This window comes from Caloenas nicobarica, chromosome 13, assembly GCF_036013445.1.
Source record: "Caloenas nicobarica isolate bCalNic1 chromosome 13, bCalNic1.hap1, whole genome shotgun sequence".
Classification (NCBI taxonomy): Eukaryota; Metazoa; Chordata; class Aves; order Columbiformes; family Columbidae; genus Caloenas; species Caloenas nicobarica.
In genome coordinates this window covers 5,164,835-5,191,916 of record NC_088257.1, presented here as the reverse complement: position 1 = coordinate 5,191,916, position 27,082 = coordinate 5,164,835, and the positions used below count along the sequence as shown (strand labels likewise).

Genomic DNA, 27,082 nt, shown 5'->3' with positions numbered 1-27,082 from the left:
GGCATGTTACAGAAAACACCTCACAGGACACACACGCCTTTCATCAGATTTCAGTCTTTACTGCAGACAGTGCCAAGAAAAATCTGTTTTTCCTCCAAAATGCCCTGAATATCATTTAGGTTTATGCACTGTCATCAGAACTAATACAAGCTTCTGACACTTCACTCTTTCAGGAGGAAAGCTGAGCCTCCAAGCTCTGTGGTTGGGATGTCCAAGGAATAATATTTAAAATATAACCAGGGTCATAATTCCAAGGTTTTCCTTCCTACTGGTTCTAGTAGATAAACATTTGGTTGTGTTTCCATATACAAATCTTCATACCTACTTAAAACTAAATAGAATACCAACAGTGCAAGTGGTCTGCTTAGCAAAGACAAACTTCTTGGCAGCTAAATTTCCAGCTGTTGTTCCACCACTGGAAACTAATGCACTCAATGGGCAGAGAACATCTGGAGCAAACCTCCTTCTACCTACCTTAATCTCCTGCAGCTTCAGCTGAATTCAATACACATCACACCCTATGACATCCCACAGCATTTCTGCATTATGCCTGAGTGGAGGCTGCATTTCAGTTAATGCAAAAGCATTTTCTCAGTCTACTTTAGCATGAATGGCACTAACAGAATTGAAACTGTCAGATCATTTCTCCTAGGAAACAGAGCAGGACTTCTTCAGATCACAGCAAATGAAATCCTCTTCTGGGTTTCACTGATTTTAAAGCATTGAGATATTTGGTAAATAGTGCATTTCATATCAGCAACATTTTCTAGTTAATGTAGTAAGAATTACAATGCAAAAATAAGTTTACACAGTGAGGGCCAGGTCACTGTCTGCTTTTTGCTGACAGAGCTCTGTTACCGTCAGCTCTGCTTGGCTGATTAACATCAGCGGGGACTCAGACCTGGAATAACCTGGATATCCAGAAAAGGACTTCCTCATCCTGTCTTTCTCAGAACCCTGTTGAAGTCAGTGGAGGTTTTCCTGTTGACTTCACTGTAATCCTTATTCATTATTTTAGAGAGGCCACAAGTCAGAATGCAAGGCAGAAGCACACTTACCCATTTTTCTCCAGTTCCAAGGTGAGCTCCTGGCCTTCTGCCTTTATCTTAACTTCAGCTCTGAATGGATGCTGTGTGCCAAAGAGACAGCGCCTGTTACTCGCATATAATCATGCTTATGAACACATCCAGAAACACAAATGGTTCCCCTGGAAATTACAGCTGACCTTAAACCACTTCTCACCTCCCTCCACAGGGGAAGGCTTTAACCTTCAGACCTGGGGTGCTGGGGAGGGAAGGGACGGGCTGTGGCAGCTCCCAGCACAGGCACACTGATGGGATGCCGTACCCCAGCTGGTGACCCTGGTGGCTCAGGGGGAAGGATGAGCTCGGACGTGGCAGCAAGTCCTGGTGCTGGGCTGCTTGGAGATCTGGCTGGGTGGGAAGGGTGCACTGCACCCCTTCCCCTGCACGCCATGCTCAGGAGCACGTCATGGGACATCCCAGCTTGCCCCAGAGCCTTACAAGTCAAATATATCAGCTAGTTAACCAAAGATTCCTTTGTTTTCTCAGCAGAAAATGGCATATTTAGCAGCCTCATTCAGGACAAGAGGAATCACGCCTCTGAAAAAGATTTTCACAAAATTCACTCGCTGTCAGAAAATGCCAGTAAGATGCATGCAGCAGGGTTCCTTAGAGGTCTTTAGGCTCTAGCCATTGTTCAGACTGTATTTCACAGCTGCTCTTGGATGAGTCCCAGGCTGTCAAGGGACTGGAAACCATGACAGCAAATTTCTAATGTGTTCAAGCACATGATCACAGCACGGGTTTGCAATCTGCTTACAGCTCCGAATGAGAACACAGGACAGCTGGCTCCCCAAGACCTATTGGTGTTCACAGAATGGACCCCCATTTCTTAGTGCAATGTCAAATGCACACACTAAAACTAACATTTTAAAAAAAATTAATTCAGGAGACCACAAGTATAGAATACAGGCCCAACATAAAGGGCCTCTGGAGGTCTCCAGTTTTACTTCCCTCAAAGCAGGACCACTAGCTAAGGTCAGCTGGAGATTTGAGTCCAAGTGTTTTCTCATAAAGAAAATGGGCAAATAAACTCCCCAGAAGACAAATAACCCACTTGATATGAACAGAATTCTCTATTCAGCTGGAAGAAAAAAAAAAATAATAAAAACCTGATGAGATGATCAACCCATACTATTTCCTAATTCATTGTTGGAAGGGATTTTGCAGAACAGATCAACTGAAAGCAAGATAAAGGAAGGCGGTGCTCAGTAGATCTCAGGGTAGGTCTGTTGTTTTGCTAACTAGCATGGAAGCAATGGAGGTTACCTGGGGGAGCCTGAGGGTCCCCATCATCATAACACTCTCTTTGCAAAGGTTGTGCAAACATCATTATTACTAATAACACTTCCCCTTCTCCTTCAATAATCTCACTACTTAAGAGTCCATCAATTGTTGTGTAACTGAAATATCCCAGCTGTACATAAGCTTTGCTAATGCTGGTTTTGGAGCCAACAGGAACTTGTCTGAAACAAACCAAGCACGACCCCTGAGACCCAGTAACTTTGTATAAGTGGAAATGCTGCCCAGATGTATTTGTATCACTATCAATAATAGAGACAACTAAAACTTCCAGGCAGCATTGCAAGAATATTTTTAAGAGAATTAGGATCATGAGAGAGTCATTGTAACTTTTTTTTCCATAGGATACAACAAAAAGTTTCAGAATGTCTTGTCATATGGAGAGTACATAAACCCCAAAACAACACCACTTGGGGAGATGCCACGATTTTTCTTTAGTATAATGCTGTGACTTCACTTTTTCTGGTTCACAACGTAAATAACACCAGCTGGATTTTCCTCTTTCATTTGATTTTGCAACTGATAACTTCTTGATTGTGGCAATGCAAAGGCTGGGAAGTTGAACTGTGGTTTGTGGTTGATGTTTGTCAGGCACCCCAGCAGTTCTCAGAAGGGCTGCAGACAACTGACACACCACTTCATCTCTCCATGTAAGAGAAATGGGGGTGCGACCTGTATCAATACGTACCATGCCTTAGACATAGTTAGACACATCTGAGCTGCTGGTTGGCTTTTCTCAGTGAAGCACTCTCACAGCTGAGATTTTTCTCCTCCTAAAGCAGGTATGTCTGCTAGGCTGCACCCTAAATGCAACTGACTACTACAGACATAGATCAGGTAGACTTGATCTAGGCTTTAAGGCATGGCAGAGGACAAACCATCACAAAGTCTTGCTCGGGGTGAATGCAAGTGGCCGGGAGCCGCCTCATGCTCAGTGTCCGAGCTCACCCAGCCCTGCTCGGGATTTGGAGGAGCCGCCGCAGCTCCCCGTGTTGCAGATGGGCTTTCTGGCTCATCCCTGCGGCTCATCACTGAGCTCAGCTTGAAACAGAACACACATCGCACGGTCCTGTGCTAACCGCGACATCTGTCCTTCCCCTGGAAACGAGACGAAGGCTTGAAAATAAAATATAAATAAAGCGCCGGGCGCGACCTACCTTGCGGCTGCTGGGGGTGCCCAGGGCTGCCCAGCGCGGCACCACCACCCCGGGCTGCGGCTCCGCGCCGGCGGCGGCCCCTCCGGCTGGGGAGACACAAGAGGAGCCGCTCAGGACCCCGACCCCATCCGCACCCCCACGCGTTAAAGAACGCGAAGCCGGGGCGGGAGGGGAGAGCTCTGGGCTGGCCAGAGGGGCAGCAGGAGGATCCCCCCACCAAACAACCCCCTACCCTCCCTTCCTCCCTCCCCGGGGGTTCGTGCAGCCAGAGGCACTTTAGCAGGGTTGAGGTGTCCGTTGCAGCCCCCCCCACTTGCACTCACGGGGCGGCGGCCACAGCAGCAGCAGCGAGAGGGCGATGCCGCAGAGCAGCCCCCGGCCCCGCATGGCTCCGGGCAGGACACGCCGCTCCGCCGCCGCCTCGCCTATAAAACCGCCCGGCGCGGCTTTCTCCTCCCCCTGCCTGGGGGTGGGGGTGTCTCCTCCTCTTCTTCCTCCACCCCACCCCGGGCAGTACCTGGAGGATGCGCCCCGGCTGCAATCGCGGCTCTGTCCTCCAGGGCTGGGCTGTCCCGCCGGTACCCGGGGCAGAGGGAAGCCTGAGCACTTCCCCCTGGGGGTCTCCCTGGAAACCCCCCCCACCACATCCCAGCTCTTTTACCAGCAGGGAAATCCATTCTCTCTCTAAAGCTAGCAAAGAGAGCTGGCGGAGGGCAGCAGCCAAATAGTTGTCAAGAGGCTTCTATAGGAGCTGTGCTATGGCTTTGTTTATTTATTTATTTGTTTGTTTATTCTGTTTATGTGTGATTCTATCAAGTCATTCATAGTTGAACCCGTGTTTCCAGAGCCATTCTAAATCCCTCTGCTCCTGGGAAACGTATTGCCCCTGGACAGCTGAAGGGATACAGAGTGAAATTTGTTGTGCCCATATCAACAGGCAGAAGCAAAAAGATGTTCACTGCCTCTCTTCCCTTAAGACACATGGAGGGGCTGGGGTTGGAGAAGGGCTTGGGAGCATCCACAGCTCATATTCCCTGTGCCCTTCAGGGATATCCACTCACTCCCATCAGGCTCCCAAAGGAGCATCCCTGTCTTCTCCTGCATCCTGCAGGGCTGAGCCAGGAGTTGCAGTCCCTGCATCACCTCTTTGCTGGTCCTCCACCCTTCACGGGGATGAGCACCCAGGGGCCCACCAGGCCCAGTGCCTCAGTGGGTTGGTCAGTGGGGTCACAGTCACACCGAGACGAGAGTCCGAGTTAGGGGGGTCATGCTGAGGCTTCCAGCTGCAAACATCTGAGCTCTGTGGTGCTGTAGATGCTCCTTGCGCACACTGAGCCCATGAAAAGCAACTGCCTTCCCTCGTGTCAGTGTATTTCTGCTGTGGTTCTTGGCCAGCTCAGCTGCAGCCACTCTAGCAAGGCTGCAAGGGCGGACTGATGTGCGTTTTTATGGGGTCAGCTCTGAGTGGCAAGGAAAGGCATCCCTTCTTAGTCATACTCGATGGACAGCCATTGATCTACAACCCTTTCCATTCATCTCTTCCTTAAAGTGCCTCTGTAAGTGAACCAGCAGGAAAACAACTTAAGAAATGGGGAGAATTTGCACCTGGCTATGTTTCAGAGTGTATCAGTAAATCAGGCCGATGGTAAACTAATATTCTGTTTAGAATAAAGGTTTGCTAGATAATAGTAATTTTGTCTCTTGTCCAGAGGTTTATTTATGCTATTGAAACCGCTGAGGTCTCCTTTGCTGAAGGTCTTTGTTGATTCCTGTACTGTACCCAAAGGAAATGCGACTGTTTCCATTTGCAGATGCCATTTTGGTTTCTGACTTTCATATGTGTCCTCTCTATACCCCAGCACTTCACATGATGAACCATTGTGATCTTGCGAAAGCCAGTTTATTGTTGATACCATCCTGGCAGAAGAAAGCTAGGACACCTTGGGGACACCTAGAGGGAACCATGAGGGTGAGTGGGCTATAAATGACATTTTGGCTGACCCACAGACAGGTCACAAATTTTCATCACACAACTAAATCAAGTTATTTCCCAGAGCAAAAATCCAGGGACCACATTTCAGCTATTTTCTAATCATATGGAGTATCCTGAAGGGAAATCTTGAATTTTTTGTGAACTCTCCCATTTATTTATAGCTGCCTGTAATATAGAAGAAAACAACAGCACTATTGTTGGTGCTTTTACTATAAATAAGGAAAAATGCAAGCCAAATTTAGACACAAGTTTAGCTTTTCTGCTTTCATCCCTGCATAAAATTTCTGTCTACCCAAAGGAAAAAAAAAGTACTTTGATGAGGAACATGTATATTTGGACGGAAAGACTGTGACAAATCTTCCCAGTACAACAAATCTTCACAAGGACTGCTCCATATATTTCTCTATAAGAAGATAAGATTTTTTTTTTAAAAGGCATAAAATGATATAAAAGGAGTCTTATTTTAAGACTGTTAAAATACTTGGGCCAGTAACTATCTGGTTGTGACTTTTGTCAGCACTCCTGTATCATAAAAATGAACTACAGACAATATTTGCATTTGTTATACAGCGATATTTTTATATTTGGATCTTAGTAATATGAGAATTGGTATCTTAATTTGTAATCACCAGAAACTCCCTCTATAAAAATATAACCAGAGATTGTGCAGTTATATATAGTTTAATCTATCTATAGATATATGATATACCACTTACATTGCTGGAACATCCTTGCATGGAAAGATTCAGGATATTCCAGCCCTACTAACCGTGCTCAGAGGCTGTAACGCTACCTGCCTCTGGCACAGGATGAGTCAGATCCTGCCTGTGCCCATCTCTTCAAAAAGCTCTTACCAAAGCCAATAGGACATTTGCCTGATTCAAAGAGCAGGGTCAGGCTTTGGGTTATCTAGAAATTACATAGACTCAGACCCATTTCCTCCAGGATCGCAATTGCCTCATTAAAGGTATCAGCTGGGAATTTGGAAGTCTGAGCTCTGTTCCCTTATCTATTGCACCCCCAGTGATCAAGGGATGGACATATTTAGCTGCAGCCTCTATGCAGCACCTTCACTAGGTTTGAAAATTAGGTGTTTCAGTTCCCCCAGGTCAAAGCTGCTGAGAATGCTTTTGCAGTGGGGTTTCTGCACTTACTGGACAGTTTGCAATATGTTTTAACGCTACTCTTGTTAGCTGGGAAGAAAAATGTGATGACTCTCTCATTATGTTCACAGTAAATTAGAGTTAGCTACCTAGAAGGAGATAGACCTAGAAAAGAGAACACCTGCTAAAGAAACAGACTTATGCAGAGAATGACTCGGATGCCTATCAGACTAAAGGCTCAGTAATACTTCTTCAGAATGGGAAAGGTTGTTGAATGAACCATTCTGAAAAGATTCCTGCTGACACTGGACAAAATGTTACCAACAATCAAAGTCTTAGAAGGAGAAGGTAGAAGACTCTTTGTCCTGCCTGACCTCTGCATTTCAGACATATGCACTGATTAAAGAAATTTTATGTCTTCGGCTGACTTCAGTGGAATGTGAAATCTTCTATTTTTCAGAACATTTTTTTCTCCTTCAGATCACTTGGAATGATCAAAGGAGGAAGGCTGTGAATCCACTAAGGGAACTGGAGATTTAACAGTGAGCTTCATTATTCTGAGTCTTAACAGCTTTGGCTGACCCAGAACCTTCTGGTTAGCTTTGCTTTTCCACCACCCATGTATGACAGCGGTAACACTTGGAAGAGCCTTAGAGCAGCTGTCCTGCCAAAGAGGGAGAAGTGCTGTAAGATGATCAGGTACCAGACAAGGGCTTGTCCCAATGTGCTGTTAGTGAAATAATATCAAAGCACTCTCTCTGCTTTTTTTAAAGGGTGGGTCGCTGCTGCTACTTCTCTTCATTCCTACAAGCAAGTGAGCTTAATGGTAGAAGGTTGTATATGCAGACATGTTTCATCTTTTTAACCATGTTTGTACATGTAAAGCACTGTAGCCCTCGCCTGCAAATTTCTCAAATGCAATACTGATTATACCGAAGTAGTTCATTCTCATAAGAGAAAGGCAACAAGTGTAAAGGCACAAGGGCTTTTAGTAACATCTGATCCATAAAACTGTACAGTAACTTTGGAGAAGCAGCTCATCTCTGTGCATGGATAGCCAGAGGCAGCGATGCAGCACTGCTGAATCTCTTTAGACCTTTACAGCGGCAGGAGGAAAACAAATTTTGGAAAAGCCGCATCTGATTTGTTTTTCAAGCCGAGAAGCATGCAAGGTGGCTTTTAGTTCAGATTAAGGTAAACAGCAGAGAAAGAGGGAAAAAAATATTAGAAGAGAGTAGAATACGTTTCTCATGTCTCAAGGACCCTCTGCCCCACCACGGAGCAGGAGGGCACACGGTCACCATGGGACTGGCCCTGCTTGTGACCAGCTTCACATGTTGCAAGGGGAGAAAGAACAGCACAGATACTTGGCACTTCAGGAACCTGCATTTAGGAGATGAGTTCAAAGGCGGGCTGAAAATGACCTAGAAATGGGAACTAAAAACCTCTTCGATCACAAGAGAATTCCTCCACGCGGGGCTGCCAGAGCATGCTAAGGAATGACTCAGAGGAAGCCAGGTTTGGATGGGTTGTTTGTGTAATTTTTACTTCTGTTGCAGACAAGACAGAATGGTCTTCAAGAGAGCTCGGCTGAGGGCTGAGTCCAACGCCACAGACCTGCAGGCACAGATCCCGTCTGACCCATTCAGGACTTCAGGTCTCGCTGGAAGGGAAGGAGGGATCAGCCCTACATTTTGATTCACATCGATACATCCAGGATGTGTTAAACCTCAGCCTTCTCTCCTTCTGGCCTCTGTGGTATTAAACAGAGCAGATTTCCACTTGAGGGTAGAACACTGTGTTTTCCTAAACAAACAGCAAAGTTCTTATTAGCAGACAGATGCTGTGCAGCAAATGTTGGATCCCTCAGTCCACTGAAGCTCACTCAGAGCCATCAGCACCAGATTCACAACAAGCACCGGGTATAAGCGAGCAGCTCGGAGGCACCTCCCTTCAAACAGTGCTGACACCCCCAGATAGGAGCAAGTAAATTTGTATTATCCATAGCAAGCAACCATTCTAGATCCTGGTGCACTGCAATATGTCTTATATTGTACCATAGTGTATAAAAAAGAAAAATGGGATAAGAGGGAAGTTAGACCTAGAGAATAATCCCACAAACAGCTGTTTTATACCCTTAAATGTACTTGTGTAGGAATTAGTGCATTTGCCCACATGCATTCCTGGAGGCCAGATCAGCTTTCAGTGAGAAGATAATTTAGAAACGAACAGGCATTTTCTACTATTTATAAGACTTTCCTCTTAATGACTCATCTGCATTGCAGATGCAGGGGGAGCAGTGGGCTGTTTACAACATGGCTGCAATGTGTAGGGTAGCCAGGATTTTTCATGCTTTTGTGTTCTTTAACTACAAAATACAGTAGTTCTCAAATGAGCGGTTTTGTTTTGGGATTGGAAAACAGAGTTATGAGCCCACAGAAGCAGAAAAGCATGAAAATGTTGATATAAGACCGAAAACTTAAAATGCAAAGAGCCAGAAGATATCTGCTCTACACTGACTTAGGACTAACTTTTGAGGCATATGGAAATTTCATTTGTACCTGTCTTTATCAGTAATGCAGACCCTATGGATAAAGGGGGCCTAAGCCTCAGGTTTGACAGGACACTCAGAGTCCAACAGATCCAATGTGATAACCCATAAAATACCAGATGTTCTGTATGAGATGGTCAAACTTCCTCTGAATCGTTCCTTAGCACTCTCTGGCAGCCCAGCATGGATGGGCTTCTCTGACCATGGCTTTCGGTTCTTCCCATATTTCTCTGGTAGATGGATTTACATAATTATAAATACACACACACATACACTAGTATTAGTGGCCCACATGGTCTGAAAAAGTGGCTTCAGCTCATCACTGCAGGCACGTGCAGCTCAGCTGCACAGTGAGTCTGTGGGTTCCATGAATTACGATTTATCTGTCCCCACTCCACTCCATGTCCACAGTTTAAAATGAAGCACTAGGGATACATTGTTCAGGTAAGTTTATTCAACTGAAACAACAGTAAAATAATAGGATTCCTGGAAGAAAATGACCCTCTATTCCACAAAACAAGGGAAGGGGAAAAAAAATTATTAACATAAATTACGAATTTTGGCCAAAAAAATTTTGTATTTCATTACTTTCTAAATTCAGCACAGATACTGTCTCTGTTAAAAACCTTTGATATTCTTCAGAGAATTTGGTATTCTGTGTAAAATTCTTTAGAGTAATAACTATGTTCAGGAATCAAGTCACAGCCCACTAGTGTAAGTCGCAGGGCCAGATTCCATCAATTTTCCTCTCTCTCTAGATGCTACCACAACTCACCACAGCTTCTGGACAATCCCATTTTTATTAAAGGAACTGGTTGCAGACCGAAGTACTACTGAAACTGATGTAAATTTTCAGTGTGTTATATAGCACTTGTACCACAAACTACAGTCAAAAATTAAACAAACTAAGTTTAAAACTGTCTCATCAAAGGAAAAAAATAAAGCATTGTAGAATAATTCTTGACTTCACTCTCCAGGCCTTCTAGTATTTTACTGCAGCAAGAATTACAGTACAGTCACAAACCAGAATTATTTCACTTGCTGAAACTCCTAAAGTAATACCTACAAAATTATGGCAAATACCATCAAAATGCTTATTTGGGCATTAAAAGGATGTGTTTAAACACATCTGTCCTCAGGAAAGCACATTATCACATGCTTAGAGCTGAATTCCTGTGTAAGTGCTTTCTGAAGCCAGAGCCCAAACAATTCCCTGATGGAGCAGGTGAAACTCCAGAGGCTTTTGACCTCCCCAGATCTGTGTGTGATCTCTCAAAATACAAACAGGTCATCAGACTCTTCGAAATGATCTGTACAGCTTGCTCAAGCTACAAGGGTTTTCCACTGAACACGCTGGTTGAAAAGCCAGTGTTGAGCAAAACACTTATTTCCCATTCTACGATATTTCTCTGGATTAAAATTTGTTTTAAAAATTACAATTCTCGCAACAACTTTACTTCGTCTTCCTCGTCGCTGTCAGTTACGTTGATAAGGTGGATGCTGGAGGGAGAAGATGGGGTGGCTGACAAAACCTCCTCCAACGCTCCGACATCCAGCTGTGGCAGGGGGCTTAAATACCGCTCCTCGCTGCCGCTGTTGTGACAGGACACCACGTCAAGGCTCTCACAGCTGCGGGGCTCCTCACATACGCTTCCTTCTGGGTATTCCTTGAAAGGATAGTCTCCGTCCAGAGCAGAAAACATCACCTCTGCTCTTTGGTACCTGTCTTCATAAAAGCTAAGGCATTCAGGCACTGAGCTGGAGAAATTCCCACAGCCAAATGGAGGTCGGCTAAATGGGCATGTGCTGCAATGAAAGAGATGGAAAGTTGGCTTTCAGAAATGCAGATCGCAGCTAAGAAAACGAGAATGACGCTAATGTTCTTTGCTAGGCAGCTTATCCTGTCGAAATATCAAAAACATGCATACTTTTAAACCATGCCTATTCTAAACACTGAGTCCATAACAAGTGTCATGCATAGATTCCATATCTGTATACACGCACCTTTTCATGCTAGATACATGCATGACGTTGCTTTGAGAACAAACACAAACCCATTGTATTTATCAATGAAATAATGTGGAAAAAACAGTACTGGATAAGCCTGCAGTACGTTAACTGATAGAAGAGTAAAACGAAACATCAAAAGTCAGTTTGTGTTACTTCCGTATGCCAAAATTTGTGACGGGGCTGGGGTAAAACGCTCTTATTTATTCCTGGGGTGAGCTCTCGCACCATTACATTGTTATTAAACAGGAAGACTGCGAGAGAATCATTGTGCCCAATATGTGGTTGACAACGTTACTATTTAAAGAATGTGATAAATTTTTAAAAAGCAACTCCCCAGTAGGTTGCAGGAAGTTACTATGTCAAATGTCACTGTATCCCTCTGGTGTCAGGAGTTTGTATTTTTATTCTGATGCAGAATGACACACAGTTACAGAAATGAACTACATTGTTAAGAAAACAAAATATGTGAAGAAGTGACAGAGCTCTACAGTACAGACATTATAAAGACATTGATACAGTGTGTATTGAGGTTTCAAAGAGACTATGCAGCTTTCCAATCTAACATTTGAATTTTTAGTGCATAAATCTGCACACATGCCTTTGCACTGTCGATGCTACTTAGAAATGATGGTTCTTGTATGAAATAAATGATTTTATAGGAAAGTGAATTTATAAATCATTGTATTAGAAAGATCGTGGCATTAGCAAAGCTGGCAGCTGGCAGAAGTCCATTAATGTGTGAACTCAGAACAGTCTTCTATGGAACAAGAACACTTCTCTCCCTCACGAAGGCCTCACAAAACTCTAATTTCACAGACCAAGGGCTAAGCAAAGTTTATCTTTAGCAATTTGGGGAATATGTGCCCTGTGTTTCTTTAAGGGACCTCAAAAATAGAAATGTATTGTATTGCACTTATCAGCTCATTAAGTTCTTTTGAGTTTGATGGGTCATCATCAGCCCTAATTCATGACCAGGTAGTCTTATTGCTGTAGGAACATACTGCTTGTTGCTGCTAGTAGGAATAATAAACGGGCAGAATTTAAGTCTAATAGTCATAATAATGTGTTACATTTGATTTTGCATGGTCCTGAAAGAAAAATGATGCCTCACAAAGAATAAGCATAGCCATGGGTTTGTGAAATGAGAGCACATCAGTCGGCTACCAGAGTTCTTGTGTTTGACCAGCACAGCTGCTGCTGGGAGAGCACTGGGCCTTTCTGTGCCTGTTTAGCTTAGGAAGTAGCTACGGGATACTACACGTCTAGCATTTGTTCTTACTGGTATTGAAAAGAAGGGTTTCATTACCTTGAGGGGAAATAGTGTGGTCCAGGTACAAAGTAAGGGTGGTAAAATGAAAAGCGAGGAGGAACTCCAAACAAACTGGGTGGCTGACCGATGGGAAAAGACTCACAAAGATGTGAGTGAAGAAAAGGAGTAGCCTGGGGAAGAGGTACACCTCTAGGGAAAATAGAAACCCCTGGGTACTCCTTTGGGGGCTCGCTATTAGAGACAGAAAATCTGCCATTGGTGGTGGTTACGTTACTCGGATTTCTGCTGAAGCTCTCAATGAAAACTGGGGTAGGTCTCTTAGGAGAGCAGCTGAGCCCAGATGGTACATCAAGAGCTTCTGTCTGAGCAGGTTCAGCAAAGTGCTGTGGTGAAATGACAGGGCGCAGGGGCAGGGTTGGAGCTGGAACAGCCACTGATGCGGTGCTTGCACTAGTAGTCTGGAAAAGAGTAATTGGACCAGCATGTTGGATGGAAGAAGCTGGCAGACGGATCGCAGGAGGAGCTTCACCTTTAGGAAACAGAACAGTTATTTATCAGACATGAACAGAGGAAGAGATTTCATAAACAGTAACGTAGCAAACCGCAGCCAGAGCCAGAACCATTTCCCCAAAACCACTTTCTAGCACTACTTCCCTGCAACTCACAGTCACACACCGCCTGGCCTACATGTGTTCTGGCAGATGGGGTGCAATCCCACACATTCAAGCTTCCTTCTACAGAAACCCAAGGGTGAAAGACGAAGGAATTGGCTAGTGAGTGTTGAGGCTGTGAGGCTGCTGAGGGCTGTGTCTTGCCCTGATATGGCCACAGAATGGGGCTGGAGTGTGCATTCAGCACCTGAAGCTCAGAAGACCTCCCAAGCCTACTAGTTGAGTTGGAGTAAGCCAAATTGTTAGCAAATCTGTGTGGTGCCAAAGCACCAGCGAAGAGCAGAAGCAACAGTTAAAACACCCCACTCTCCAGTCTGTTTTCTTACTTGTTTCACCAACAAACACACTAGCTGGCCGATTTGACTTTGAAACATTTTGCAGAATATACACTTGAATGTACACTTCCAAATCACGGCACATCAACGGGGATGCCTTTATAGGGAAAGATTTCAAAACACATTCCACAGGTATTTTCAAACCCCACTACCTACTCTAAGACTCTAAATTCTGAGTCAACAGGATCTAAATGTGTCCACATTTTTATAGTTTGTATTTAAGAATAATTTCAACCACAACGGCATAGTAAACTCTGAAATGAAATACAGTAGCATCTGAGGACAATAACATTACAAAATATACTAGGGTAAGAAAACAAAAAAAATACTTTATTCAGTCAGATTTACAGAAGGATTTGAGAAAGGATCACATCACTCAGAACTTCAAAAGAACAAAGCTGAGTGCTCTCTTTACGTGTCTGAATATTGCCACACAGCATAAACAGGCATTTTCATTTTCTTGCTTTATTAGAAAGAGAGCAGCCCTTGTCAGTATGCTTAGAGAAAAGATGCTATTGCCTGGATCTAAGCTATTTGTTGTTGAAATCCACTACTTGTGCATTGAGAGCTCTTCCAACACAAAATATGCACACCAACTATTATAGCTGCTTGTGGGCTCTCACGCTACAACCTATTTCACTGCCCATATTGATTTCTTACAAAGGAGGATCCTTCCAGGTGCAACTTTTTAATGAATTCCTTCTGTAACTTTATTTTTGTTTGTACAAAACCTGAGCTCAAACCATGGGCATGTGCAAGTTCATAACAATTACATATCGAACTATTTCAGGTGTGCACAGATACCTAAGTACCTGTTCATGGAAAATGTGCAAATGAAACATTTCTTTTTCAGATTTAGTGACCACTTTAATACTGCAGCACACACCTTACTAACACCCTGCTAACTTCCCTTCTGGTGAGGTAAGATATACGTGAGGCAGAGACAGAACAAGAAAAAGAAACAGTTGAAGCTGTAATAGTAATGGAGATCCAAAAAGATCTAGAGGTATCAGGAGGTAACCAGGAACTACAAAGACAATAGCAGAGATCTGTGGGCAATGAAGAGGCAGCCAGAAGAATTTAAGAGGCTGAGGAAACAGTGCAGAGGTTCAGTGCAGGGGAGGACAGATAGAAACAGTGGTGTTAAGAAAGACTGGAAATTGTTTGAACTAAATCTACACTACCATATGTATAACTTTTACTACAACAGGTAAATTCTGAATTTTTAAAATCATTTACTACTGAAAACTCACAGACTGGATGTCCAATACTGTTCTTAACATTGGGGATGACAACAGAGTAAGCAGGTGGCTGGAAGGGACAAATGCCAGCTGGGTTTGTGGTGATGATGCTCTGAGGAGCGCCGGCAAACACAGCAGAGACAGGCAGTGGAAAACGCTTCCTTTTGCCCGGTCGTGGTTGATAAACCCAACCTGTCAGAGATGAAAGAAGATGCAGACATCCAATTTTTGGGATGGTCTCATTCATTATGTAAAGCTATGATATCTGTTATTCTAAAGTATCTAAAAAAATGAGTCCAAAACCTGCTCCTACAGTTAATGGCAAAACTCCATTTGTTTCAGTGAACTAGCAAATAGGGCATTTAATCAGAGGTGGAAATAAAATGGACATATTTGGTCATTGTTTTTATGTTACTAAATCATAACTGTTTGTGAGACAAGGAAATACGGAACAGTGGGGAGTGGTGTGGCACAGCTGAGGAAAACATTTTAGGGAGAACACAAAACTCTACCATCGGCTTTCGGTGTGGAAGAAAACCATGACTGCATTCAAAATGGGATCTTTCCTGATTGTTTCCTTAACCCTCACATATACCTGCAGGTTACAATGGAAAATATGACCTACTAGGAATCCTGGATAGATTTTGGAGTATGTTTGCCTTTGACTTACAATATTAACCAAACACTAACAGATGTATAAATACATTATGAATTTACACTGAGCAGCTCAGTTTCTTACATAGGTTAACTCTTAATGAAACTTTAAAGAAGTTTGTTTTGGTTTTTTTTTAATGGTGCAAGGAGGGCAGGAGAGAGAGTGCTGCTCTTATCTTTTGCTTATTGATGAGAGATTTGTCAGTTCTTGTCTACCAGGATTAGCCATAATCCTGAACTAGCAGGATTATGACAACAGAGAGAGAAAGGATAATGACACCTGGTGTCTCAACAGCTTTTAAAAAGAATGTTCAAAGTAATTATAATCTGATTTATTGAACTGCAGTGGTATGGAGAAGCAAATTTGTTAAGGGTACAAATTTTTAACTCTTTTGACAAAAGGCTGAGAAACACCTTCCACAGTGTTATTTTAGAATCCCAAGTCTCCATGTTGAATCCCACAGAATACAGTGCCGTTCGTGCTTGCTGTGGCATTTCCCTTTCCTGCTTTTAAGGGAAGGATGTATGTGTCACCACAGGCCACCTGGGCAGCAGTTTCTGGACCATGTAAAATGATGCAACAGGCCCCCTTCACACTAAACTCAGTATCTCGCCATTAGACTAAAGCGTTCAGAAGAGCTGCTGTAGCTGCAGTCGTTTAAGACCATAAGAAACGTCAGAGGCTATGAAAGATGAAACATCGTTTTGGATGCTTTAAAAAATTAATATACTTTCAGGCACTAGAAAGCTGACAGAAGGACTGTGTGCTTGAAATTTTTGTGACTTTTTTTTCTAACCCTATTACTTGCTCTAATGAAGGAGAGCCATCTTTCAAGAAATGTTGCACTTCTAAAGCATTCAAGTAAATAAATACATGTTTACCGGGAAATTCCTCTCTGTGCCTTTGTTTTATTTTCTGAGCTTCATCATAATAGGGCTGCTTCTGCTCTTCAGTCAGTTTGCTCCACTCCAGTCCAAGCTGAACACTGATTTCTGCATTATTGGCAGCTGGGTTGGCTTTTGCTAGGGCAGGCCGATGAATCCTTGCCCACACCATAAACGCATTCATTGGACGCTTTACATGGCCACTTTTGTCCTTGCTAAATGGAGTATCTGGCATACCTATGCAACGAAACGAGGAAAGATGATCATCTTCCAGATAATACACGCAATATAGGTTACATTCAACAGTACATCAAGAGGATATTTGGCAAGAGTCAAAAGAATCACTAGAGCTTTGGAACACATGAAACTCGATGGGTGTTTGGAGAGCAGTTCCTAGAAAAACAATTAAGGCTAAGGGAGTATCCTCTGGTAACGTTTGCTGAACCACTGCATAAGGAATTATTTACCTGGCTTTTGTTATATATTAAAAAAGAAAAAAAGAAAAAAAGAAAGTCAACCTATGGGACCGCTAGCACACTGGTTTGGATTTCATTTGACTAGATGGTTTTCTTATTAATCAATAAACTTATGAATTTATAAACTAAACATTGTATAGTATAGACCGTATCACTGCAAATTTGTCATCACCACCAGGACTGTGTCTCCAAAGCTCTAACGATGCAGGGACCAGCTCTAGTGATGGTGCAGCAGCTCAGTCCCACACTGGTGCAGCCTCTGGCTTCCCAGCTGAGGTCGTTGCTGTTCTGGGTTTCTGGTTGAGGGTTTTATTTTTCCCTCTCACTCTTTTCTCAGATTTGGACACTTTTTTTTGCTGTAGGAACCTGCGTTACCAAACAACTGTTACATGACACCCTGCACTGGCTCTTTGTAAATACGGGCTGTGTTTAAACTGAGCTGGTGACATAATGAATCCCAGACCACTCACAACTGATCCCCGAGCAAGCAATTTGCTCTCTGAAAAAGGCTTAGAAATGAACTCTTTCACATTATCAAAAAAGGGCAAAAGTCATCTAGTATTTAAAAGCTCACTTTAAGTCATTAATTTTGAAAGTCTTGATATCTGTCAAAAAAAGTAAGCTTCTAATCTAGATGTTTCAAAATGTTCCTCATTTAACAAATCCGGATTTTCTCAGAGAGGTGTATGAATGTTTCACAGCTTTAAAAATGGAGCAGATTCCTGACCTTAAACTTGCAATCACAACTCGGTGTGATTCTGAACACTCTTGTAGGGGGGCTTAATGTAGTCAAGGAGCAAGTGGACAAAACTGCATTGATTTTAACAAACCCATAGAGAACTCTGCTCCCGTATGTTTACATCTTACACTAGAGAGTTGCACAAACTTCGGTCTACCCAAAGGGATGGTTCTCCAACACGACATTTCTACTGGTGTTCTCTTATCCGATAACTTGTCAGCTGTGTGCCGCTTACTGAACCCTTGCAAGCTCTCTTAACAGAATACCTGAGTCAGAGGGCAGTACTGTGAGGGGAACATTTTTAGTTTCAATCTTTACGGAGGGCTCCAGCAAAGACTGCATTTTAAGCGGCACTTGTTTCACCGGCACTTTGGTCACGTGGATGAGCTCCGGCGGCAGAGGCCCTTGGATCTGAATGCGGGTGCCAGGAGGCAAGGGGTGAAACACGACCGGGAGCTTCAGATCTTCAGGGAGGATCCCCAAGCCCTCGCACAGCTGCGCCTTGCGGTCAGCGGGGCCGGGCTGAGCGGGGCCGCACGGGGAGCCGGCCGGGCCATCGGCCTTCTCCATCTTCACCCCGAAGGCCGCGGGAGGCAGCTCGGCTTTGGCAGCAGCTCCTCTCCAGGGCTCCTTCCCATCGCCCCTGTTCTCCAGCACCTTCGCCTCGCTCTGGCTTTCTCCACTGCCCCATTCGTGGTCCCTTTCTCTCTTGGTGACAACGCGGGTCCCCTCTTTGCCCCACCAGGGAGACGGGGAGCGCCTGAACTCGCCCGCTGACCCTCTGCTGTCCCCGCAGCGGGCCGGGCCATCTCCCTCCTCCGCCTCGGGCTCCTCGACTTTGATGTGAAGCAGCTTGGGGGGACCCCTGGCCTCCTCCGGCGGGGGTCGGCGGAAGGCCGGGGGCGGCTCCGGGGCAGCCCCGGGGCGGAGCGGCCGCTCCCGCTGCCCCCGCTCCATGGGCCGCGGCCGTTCAGCCCCTGCGGCCGTTCAGCCCCTGCGGCCGTTGCGCCCTCGCGCCGCCACCGCCCACCAATGAGCGCGCAGCGAGCCGCCTCCCGCCACACAGTGCGGTCGCCATGGAGACCGCTGGCGGAGGCCCCGCCCCCGGGCCTAGCCGTGCTCCCCTCGCCACGCTCCGCCCACCCGCTGAAACCATGGAGAGGTCCGCCTTATCGCCCAGAAGGGCTCCTTGCCGCGCTCTCAGAGGGCGCTTCCGCTTCCGTTCTGGCCATGCTGAGGTGCCGGTGGGCGGCATCAGCCATCGCTGTGCTGAGCGGGTGCGGCCGCCGCCACCTCTCCATGGCGAAGAGCAAGTTCGAGTACGTGCGGGACTTTGAGGCGGACGATACGTGCCTGCCCAACTGCTGGATAGTGGTCCGGCTGGACGGCCGCAACTTCCACAGGTGAAGGCCGGGCGGGCAGCCAATGGCTGGGGCGCTTATAGCGGGGTGGTCGCTATGGCGACGCCTCAGCGAGCCGCGGGGGGGGGTTGGTGTTCGGCGGGGAACACATGGGGGTGCTGAGGCGGGAGGAGGCCCCAGGCTGGTGCCGTGGGGTTGGCCTGGGCTGTTCCCTGCCGGCCTGTGTGAATTTTGCAGGTGCGGGCGTTACAAATCTTCCTTTTCCTCCCTAATCCCGATGAACCCTGGCATCACAGAATGACCTGGGTTGGATCATCGGTTCCAACTCCTGTCCCTGCACAGGACAACCCCACAGTTCACACCGTGTGTCTGAGGACGTTGTCCAGTCTCTTCTTGGACACTGTCAGGCTTGGGGCCGTGACACCTCCCTGGGGAGCCTGTTCCAGTGTCCAGCACCTCTGGGTGAAGAACCTTTTCCTCATGTCCAACCTAAACCTCCCCTGGCACATCTTCTGCCATTCCCTCTGGTTGCCAGAAAGAAGAGCTCAGTGCCTGCCGCTCCTCCTGCCCTTGTGAGGAATCTGTAACCGCGATGAGCTCTCCCCTCAGTCTCCTCTTCTCCAGGCTGAATAAACCAAGTGACGTCAGCTGCTCCTCATACGGCTTCCTCTCCAAACCCTTCACCAACTTTGTGTCCCTCCTCTGGACACTCTCGTGTAGCTTTATATCCTTTTTATCCTGTGGCGCTCCGATCTGCTCACAGTGCTCCAGGTGAGGCCGCACCAGTGCAGAGCAGAGCGGGACAATCCCCTCCCTCACCCAGCCAGCGATGCTGTGCTGGATGCACCCAGGACACAGCCTCCCCGGCTGCCAGGGCACACTGTTGCCCTTCACTCGCCCTCTCCAGTGCACGGAAGAACTACTGGTGTTTTGTCTTCAAGGGCCATTGGTGTTTGGAGTCAGTGGGTGTGTGACATTTGCCTTTCTTCGGGATAAATAGAACACAGTTCTTTTGAGTGATAGGTGATGTGTTCTTGCTGGGGATTTGGTCTCTGGTTTGGTCACATGGGGGCCCAGTAAAGCCCTTATATTGTGACAGTTTTACTGATGATGTTGCCCTTGTTGGATTAAAAGACCCTGGGAAAAAAGGGAGTTTGCAGAAAGTAGTATTTGTCATCTTCTTATTCCCAGAAAAATAGGGGCACCAGTTGTTTTGAAGGACTGGTTAGGGTGACATGCCGATGGCAAAGAGAATGGGTTATCCAGAATTATAACAGGACCTTTTGTTACTATTTTTCATACCTGGAGGGATTTCTGTGTCCATATTGACAGGATACTGGAAATCACTAGTCACAGAAAGCAAATATGAAACTGAATGGTTTAGCTGTTTAAGGGATTCTTATTCAACTGTTTTTGCTTTGAAGGTTTTCTGAGCAGCACGAGTTCAAAAAGCCAAATGATGAGCGTGCTCTTCAGCTGATGACGAAGTGTGCCCAGACTGTGATGGAAGAATTGGAGGATATTGCTATTGCTTATGGACAGAGTGACGAATATAGTTTTGTTTTCAAAAAGAAGAGTAGATGGTTTAAAAGAAGAGCAAGGTAACAGCTGTTTTGATACTGAAGTGAACTTGTTTAACATCTCTATAATTTAGATTTGCCTTTATCTACATGCAGGGGTGAGGAATAGGGCTGTATTTGGGCGCAGACGCTACAGTTAGTTCAGATTCTTCATGTGAACTCTTTGCATGTGATCTTGCAGGAAAATACATTCAGTTATGCAGAGTTTTCAAAAAAAGTTTTCATAAAACAAACATTAGAAACAAACATTGTTAGAACAAACTTTCTTCTAACAAAATGTTACCTTTTCCAAAGTCTTTTACTTGATTCTCAGTACTTGCTGGTTTTCAAAAGACTCTTACGCTGTTGCTAATCTGTTGAGCCATTATTTAAGAAAAGCTGCTGTCCGCCAAATTATTGACACTGATTCCTCGGATAATCACAGATATTTATATACGTAATCGTATTGATATATTTATTTCTTTTTCCTTTTGCTTCGTGTTTGCAAGTAAGTTCATGACTCACGTGGTCTCCCAGTTTGCCTCAAGTTACGTTTTCTATTGGAAGGATTACTTTAAGGACCAGCAGCTTCTGTACCCACCAGGATTTGATGGACGAATAGTGTTGTATCCAAGCAACCAAAATTTGAAGGACTACCTCAGCTGGAGACAAGCAGATTGTAAGCGTTTCTAGAAAACGGAGATTTGTGCAGTTGAGTTCTCTTCCTCTCTGAATAGAAATGCCTTTATTTTCAGTGTGTAGATATAGGTATCAGTGAAAGAAGAGCAGCTATGGTGATAGTTTTAAATAAACAATATTAGAATTGTTTGGGGCTTTGTATGGGTGTAGAAATACTCGCTGAAATTCTGAGTCTTCAGGCTACAACTGTATTTGTTGCACCCTGGGAGTGAGTTCAGCCCAGGAAATATTAGAACATAAAAAATAATAAATAAATTGTATGAATAATTCTGAGTTTGTCTAGCCAAGGTAATCTTTACTGAAGAGATATGAATGTTCAAATTCAGACCATGTAGCAAAACTGTAGCAGTCGAAACTGCTGTTTATTCCAGGTTACAGCAGACCATTGGATTTATTCTCCAGGCTTTTGTTAGTACCTAGTCCCTGTTGCTCAAGTGAAGGTAATTTACATTACACATAAACACCCTTCACCATCTGCTCACCATCTGTCAGAATTTTATAATGAAATTTATCTTCTAATCATTTGTATGGTATGCAATACCTTAAAAATGAATCAGAAAGATTGTATCTTTTCAAGCAACTGATATTATTAATTCCTCTTTATTCTTGGCTGTTTCTTGGATATGACTCTGGAAATAAAGTGTTCTTTTTGAGTAGTAACTCAAATTTGGTAAATACTCTTTCTCTCTTCTCTTCTTTTGTAGGCCATATTAACAACCTTTATAATACAGTGTTTTGGATGCTTGTACAGCGAAGTGGTTTGACACCCATGCAAGCACAGGACAGACTCCAGGTAAGACTGTCTTGAGGTTTTTTTTTTTTTTCCTAGCTCCAAAGAAAATAATAAGATTTGCTAAGCTGTGTTATGTCTACCCAGCAGCGCTGACTGGCTTATCCGTTCTTCCTGTAATAATTTTGCTGTTGTAGATTCAACAACTTCTTGAATTGTACAGATGTTAATGTGATTAGCAAGTCATTTGGTTGTGGTCAGATGTTAGCAGGACTTTTATTTCCTAATTCGCAATTTCAGCAGTCTTAAAAATGTGATATAAACAGCCAGTAACCATAAGCACAAAGTACTATAGCAGGATTCAGCTACTATTGATTCCCAGTCCCTTCTGTAGTGTTTTGTCTCTTTGTGTGGACTTGAGCAGATTATTTCTGTTTTCTCCTGGAGTCTGTTAACTTTCTTCTGCTTGTCTTGAAAATGTAATAAAAAGCCTCTCTGTTTTAATATCTTCATTGGGCAGTTGGAAACAATTCCTCTGTTGTGAGAGGTAATTAAGGCACCTAATGTAAAGGTGAAAAACCTGCATAAATGTGACTCTTCCAATATTCACTTGTCTTCTACCCTAGAGATTCAGTTTGTTTGTTTTCTGTAAGAGTACTTTTTCTTTTCATTTCCTCGCAGGGAACTTTGGCTGGAGATAAGAATGAAATCTTATTTTCTGAATTCAACATCAACTACAACAATGAACCTTTGATGTATAGAAAAGGAACTGTCTTAATATGGCAGAAGGTAAAAAACTATATTACCACTTGCTTCATGCTCATGTTTTAAATAGCTACACTGTAAGATCAACAGAGGTATCCCAAATGTATGTCTATATATACATATATTTAAAACTAACCATATTTGCCATGTAATGATGTGTAAGACGACTAATTGTTTTGGAGGTGGTTTTGAGATATCTGTATCTATGAGCATAGTACAAAAACTAGTCGCTGAAGTCTGGCTTAGGTACAGATTGACTTGAAATAAAACATGTATCAACAGATGACAATGAATATGTAGAATTTCCCAAGCCTGATGTATCTGCCGGATACATCTCTCTTGTTTAATGAATCATACAGTTGGTTTCTTACTGTTAGCAGTTTTGAAAATTGAGGAAGCATTCTGCTTCCTGAAAAATTGCATTTTAATGACTGTTGTCAGTTTGATATGGTAATCACTGAAGCTTGTGCCAGGCCCTTCACTGGATTAGTTCCCAAGTATTTCCACTGCAAAGGAATTATGAATTTGCGTTCAGTAAGGTAGCTCAGCTCATAGTGTGCTTAGTCCTTTTCCGTTTCTGTAAAGGAGCAGAGTTAGGAGTGCAGCTGTTAATGAGGAATTGCTTTTAATGATAACTTGGAAATATTCATCATTCTGGGACTGCATCATTGATTGAGAGCTAGCGTAAGAAATTCCTGTCCTGTGTTTTGTATGAGATGAGACTCCAGAAAATCATAAATGTTTCTGGCCTTAGTGTCCTTCTGTACTAGGAGATCTTAACTAGAAAGGTGTGTCTTTTGTGTGATCAGGACTCTGTCTATTGTATGGAGTTCTCCATAACTTGCTCAGCTTTTTGTTTTCTATATGTAAAAAAAAAAATCAATCCTTTCTTTTATTATTTAAATTTTGTCCAGCAATTTCTATTACTTTCTTTGAACTAACTAGAACAGATAGACTCCCACCTGGAAATATAATGCACTTGTTCCTTATGCATATTTTTTCCTTGGTAATTGTAGACATTTGCAAGGTTTTCTGTTTGCTTTATATAGCTCCAAATTAAATATTGTGCTTTATTCAAGAATACTTGCAATCAGTTATGTGAATTTGCAGGTAATTTCTTCAAGTCATGTGATGATGACATGCAGTTTCAACTGCTCATGTATCAGTCTTTAACCTGAGAACAGATTCTCTTACAAAAAATTCAGTGTTCAAATTCTGCAGTATGCTATAGGGTTGATAGTTGCTTCTGTTGTAGCTTTATTTCTTGTCCATTTGTGAATCCCCTCTGGAGCCTTATATGTCTGCTTATGTGTCAACTGTATCTTCAGATTAATGAAGTCATTACTAAGAAAATAAAACTGCCAAAGGAAGCAGAAGAAAAGGAAGTTGAAGTGACCCGGACAAGGACTAAAGTCGTTCCCTTGCACTGTGACATTATCGGGGACCAGTTCTGGGAGGAATATCCTGAAATTCTGGCTGAGGATAGTTGATGCCTCTGAGTGTAACTGAGTATAACATGCTGCTCTGCTGGCATTGTTGGCAAGTATGACTGGTGGCTGGCACAGCTGAACCTGTGACCCTCTTCAACAACTACATTGGTTTTAGCACTGTTGTTGCCTGAAAATGAGACACTCGTATGTTGTCTGACATACAAGGATATGCCTATATGAAAAACTTATATTGTATTTTGAATGTTGAGAATCCATCATAAATTAAGACCACTCCTCCTTTCTACATGCGTATTTGTAGAAAAAGAGTATAGAAATTTCATACATTTCTATAGCATTTAAACCATGAGGTATCTCACTGAACTGCTGAGCTACAAAAAAGCTTGTATATTTGAGCAGTTAAAAGCAGAGGAGAAAATAATTCTTTGTTTCAACTGAGACAGACCAGAATACTTCAACTGGCATTCGATATTAAATTCTAATTCCAGTGTGTTCAGTCAGATTAGTGACAAACTGTTTAACTGCCTAATATCTGATTCTTACAAAAAGGACATGCAGTAGCCCAGCAGTTTCCTATGAGTGATTTTTTACAGGCTTTTATCAGATGTACAGGATTTTTATGCTTTTAAAAAATAAATTAAAAATCCTCCCTGCTGTGTTTATTACTTGGCCTTTCTTTTCCTGGGACTTTTACTCATAATTGGTGAAGGTTCCAAACAGTTAATAATAAAGATACTGTACAGACTCAGATTCTATTAAGATGTGGGTGGACGTTCTCTCATCTTCCATGGCCTGAGAAGTCATCTGCCTCCTCCAGTGGAGTGAAGGGTGGCAACACAGGGGCTGACACCAACTTGCACTGCTGTTCCGCGATTTTCCTGGGGATCATGCAGATGTAGTGGTCCTGACAGTACGTGTTGGTTAGAGGAAAGGGAGGCATGTGTGTTGCCTGACCTACGCACAATTTTGTTCTGGTTTAACAGTTAAACCTCTTTGTCAAAACAGTTGAATCGCACAAGCTCTCAGAGCAGAAATATTTCTGCTACTGTAAAGGAGCTCATCCCAGTGTAACTGGAATTTGAGGGAAATAACCTATTTCAGTATAGAAATACAACTATAATGATATAATGGGTACTTATAAGCATATTGTTACTGCTTTTAACCATACTAATTTCAAAAAAGTAGCATTAGTAATCTGGTTGGCAAGGTGTTGCTAAGGGATAGATAATCAGCAGTTGGGACTGACCACAAAAATGGAAAGAGGATCAAATCTGACTGAAGAAGATGAGTACTTAGTTGGTTTCCCATGAATTCACATTGCAGGCTACTCGCTGCTTTCACCCTCCTCACAGGAAGAGCCTGTACATTTAAGGCAATGTGCATTTTCTCTGTGTGTTTTAAAAAAAAAAAAACAACCAAACCCCTAAACAGATACTGATGTAAAATACTAGTTTGCAGTTTCTTCCTGAGAATAAACAAGGAGTCTATGAATTTAAAATAGCACAGGACTTCCCCTCTGCTGCTGCATGCAAATACTGAGCAGTTAAGTCGGTGCGATGAGACAACATGTATCAGTTTTAGTTTGTAGAATGAGTTATATAATTCCGAGGAAGAGGATATGAGAGATTGTGAGATGATGATTCTGAATGAATCATTGCACCAGTCATTTACCACTAAGAACTTCCTATCTGGCTGGCTGGGGTTTTTTAGTCTTGTAACACAAATGTAACTTACTTGACTTTGCTAGGCCATGTGTTACTATCTGGTGCCTGACTTCAGACATTACATATAAAGCAACTGCTCCAGAGGTGGTAATGTTTGGATTTTGCAGTGTGACTAAAGATGGAAAACTATTTTGGCAACTATGATTCATGCATGGAAAGTATTATGTAGGTTTTTTATCATATATATTATGAGTACCTGCTACATAAATATATTGTAGAATGTATGTACATTGCGTGTGTATAAAAAATGGGTATGTAGTATGTCTTAAAGTGTTTTCTAATTAAGTTATCCTTAAAATAATATGTAATAAGTAAACGTATCTCTTTAGATGTGGATGCAGACTTTGGAACCAAGATGTGGATTGTCTGTACAGCCACGGCCTTTAATTTATATTAATATAAATGCTAGAGAAAGGAACTCCCTGTGGTACCCTCATGCATATAGTCATATATAAGACTTTGGAGCTGTAGAGGAAAATAAATCTTCCTGAGCGTCAAGCGGACTGGTGTTAGTGGCACATACACCTCGACCTGTGCCCTGTGCCTGTACTTACAGGTATTTCTGTAGCTGCAGAAGTCCTGTACTGTGACCTGGTGAAGAAATAGGTGTTTCCTCTGAAGCTGGTCTGCAACTACAACAGGAAGTGTTAAATGTATGGTAACCCATTATGAAAGATTAATGGCAGGTGGTGGAATCTTTTATGGTAAAACCACTCTGCAGCATTAACACACGTTGCCTTGCTTCTCTTCAGAGAAATGTTTCTGCACCGTACACCCTTTTACGGATTAAAATGCAAATTATATTGCAACCACCTTTGCCCAGGTGCCATTTCATTGCCTGGGGCTGGGGGCAGGTGGAGTGAGGTCCCTGCTTGAGGAGCACCCCCGGAACAACCAGGGGGCTCGGGCTGGGCTGCAGAGGGAGTCCCGGGACATGGACCAGCCGTGGCGTCACACTGGGTAGTTAACTGAGGGTGCAGCAAGGAAGGAAAACATAGAATCATAGAATGTCCTGAGTTGGAAGGGACCCACAAGAATCATTGGTTCCAACTCCTGTCCCTGCACAGGACAACCCCACAGTTCACACCATGTGTCTGACGATGTTGTCCAGTCTCTCCTTGAACACTGTCAGGCTTGGGGCTGTGACACCTCCCTGGGGAGCCTGTTCCAATGTCCAGCACCCTCTGGGTGGAGAACCTTTTCCTAACGTCCAACCTAAACCTCCCCTGGCACATCTTCCTGCCATCTCCTCGGGTTTTGTTGGTTGCTAAAGAGAAGAGCTCACCCCTGCCCTTCCTGCTCCCCATGTGAGGAAGCTGTGGCCACC

At 43.7% G+C, this 27,082-nt stretch overlaps 3 protein-coding genes across 5 annotated transcripts in view; 1 reads left to right on the top strand and 2 right to left on the bottom strand.

Moving 5' to 3' along the window:
• Positions 1 to 3,928, bottom strand: part of ADAM19 (ADAM metallopeptidase domain 19) — a 34,702-nt gene extending 30,774 nt beyond the window's left edge. Inside the window, exons 1-3 of the mRNA XM_065644398.1 lie at positions 3,865 to 3,928; positions 3,542 to 3,627; positions 1,059 to 1,129 (exon numbers count right to left, since the gene is read on the bottom strand). Coding sequence (XP_065500470.1) covers positions 1,059 to 1,129; positions 3,542 to 3,627; positions 3,865 to 3,928 — 221 coding nt within the window. The remainder of the gene's footprint in view (positions 1 to 1,058; positions 1,130 to 3,541; positions 3,628 to 3,864) is intronic.
• A 6,693-nt stretch (positions 3,929 to 10,621) lies between these two features.
• SOX30 (SRY-box transcription factor 30) lies at positions 10,622 to 18,426 on the bottom strand. Its single transcript, XM_065644375.1, has 5 exons — positions 17,736 to 18,426; positions 16,252 to 16,491; positions 14,728 to 14,907; positions 12,505 to 12,997; positions 10,622 to 10,994 (listed from the first exon to the last, which is right to left on the bottom strand). The coding sequence occupies exons 1-5, from the start codon at positions 18,424 to 18,426 to the stop codon at positions 10,622 to 10,624; spliced, it is 1,977 nt and encodes a 658-aa protein (XP_065500447.1).
• A 273-nt stretch (positions 18,427 to 18,699) lies between these two features.
• Positions 18,700 to 24,876, top strand: THG1L (tRNA-histidine guanylyltransferase 1 like). Of its 3 annotated transcripts, XM_065644246.1 has the most exons (6): positions 18,700 to 18,872; positions 20,255 to 20,431; positions 20,899 to 21,068; positions 21,793 to 21,881; positions 22,500 to 22,607; positions 23,912 to 24,876. In XM_065644246.1, the coding sequence occupies exons 1-6, from the start codon at positions 18,700 to 18,702 to the stop codon at positions 24,071 to 24,073; spliced, it is 879 nt and encodes a 292-aa protein (XP_065500318.1). In that variant the 3' UTR covers positions 24,074 to 24,876. The 3 variants fall into 3 exon arrangements, with proteins under 3 accessions (XP_065500318.1, XP_065500320.1, XP_065500319.1); XM_065644248.1 differs by lacking the exon at positions 18,700 to 18,872 and having other exon boundaries at positions 20,266 to 20,431; positions 20,994 to 21,068; XM_065644247.1 differs by lacking the exon at positions 18,700 to 18,872 and having other exon boundaries at positions 20,346 to 20,431; positions 20,903 to 21,068.
• Positions 24,877 to 27,082: the final 2,206 nt, after the last annotated feature.

Bases quoted from the DNA above. Each gene is read 5' to 3' on its own strand.
- SOX30 (XM_065644375.1), bottom strand. From the start codon at position 18,426: ATGGAGCGGGGGCAGCGGGAGCGGCCGCTCCGCCCCGGGGCTGCCCCG. The intron at 12,998-14,727 runs GTGAGTTTTCAG...TGTTTCCTAAAG, and splicing joins CAGTATTGGACATCCAGTCT to GTGAAGCTCCTCCTGCGATC. The intron at 10,995-12,504 runs GTAATGAAACCC...CTTTCATTGCAG, and splicing joins CCACACTATTTCCCCTCAAG to CACATGCCCATTTAGCCGAC.
- THG1L (XM_065644246.1), top strand. From the start codon at position 18,700: ATGCTGAGGTGCCGGTGGGCGGCATCAGCCATCGCTGTGCTGAGCGGG. The intron at 20,432-20,898 runs GTAACAGCTGTT...CGTGTTTGCAAG, and splicing joins TGGTTTAAAAGAAGAGCAAG to TAAGTTCATGACTCACGTGG. The intron at 21,069-21,792 runs GTAAGCGTTTCT...CTTCTTTTGTAG, and splicing joins CAGCTGGAGACAAGCAGATT to GCCATATTAACAACCTTTAT.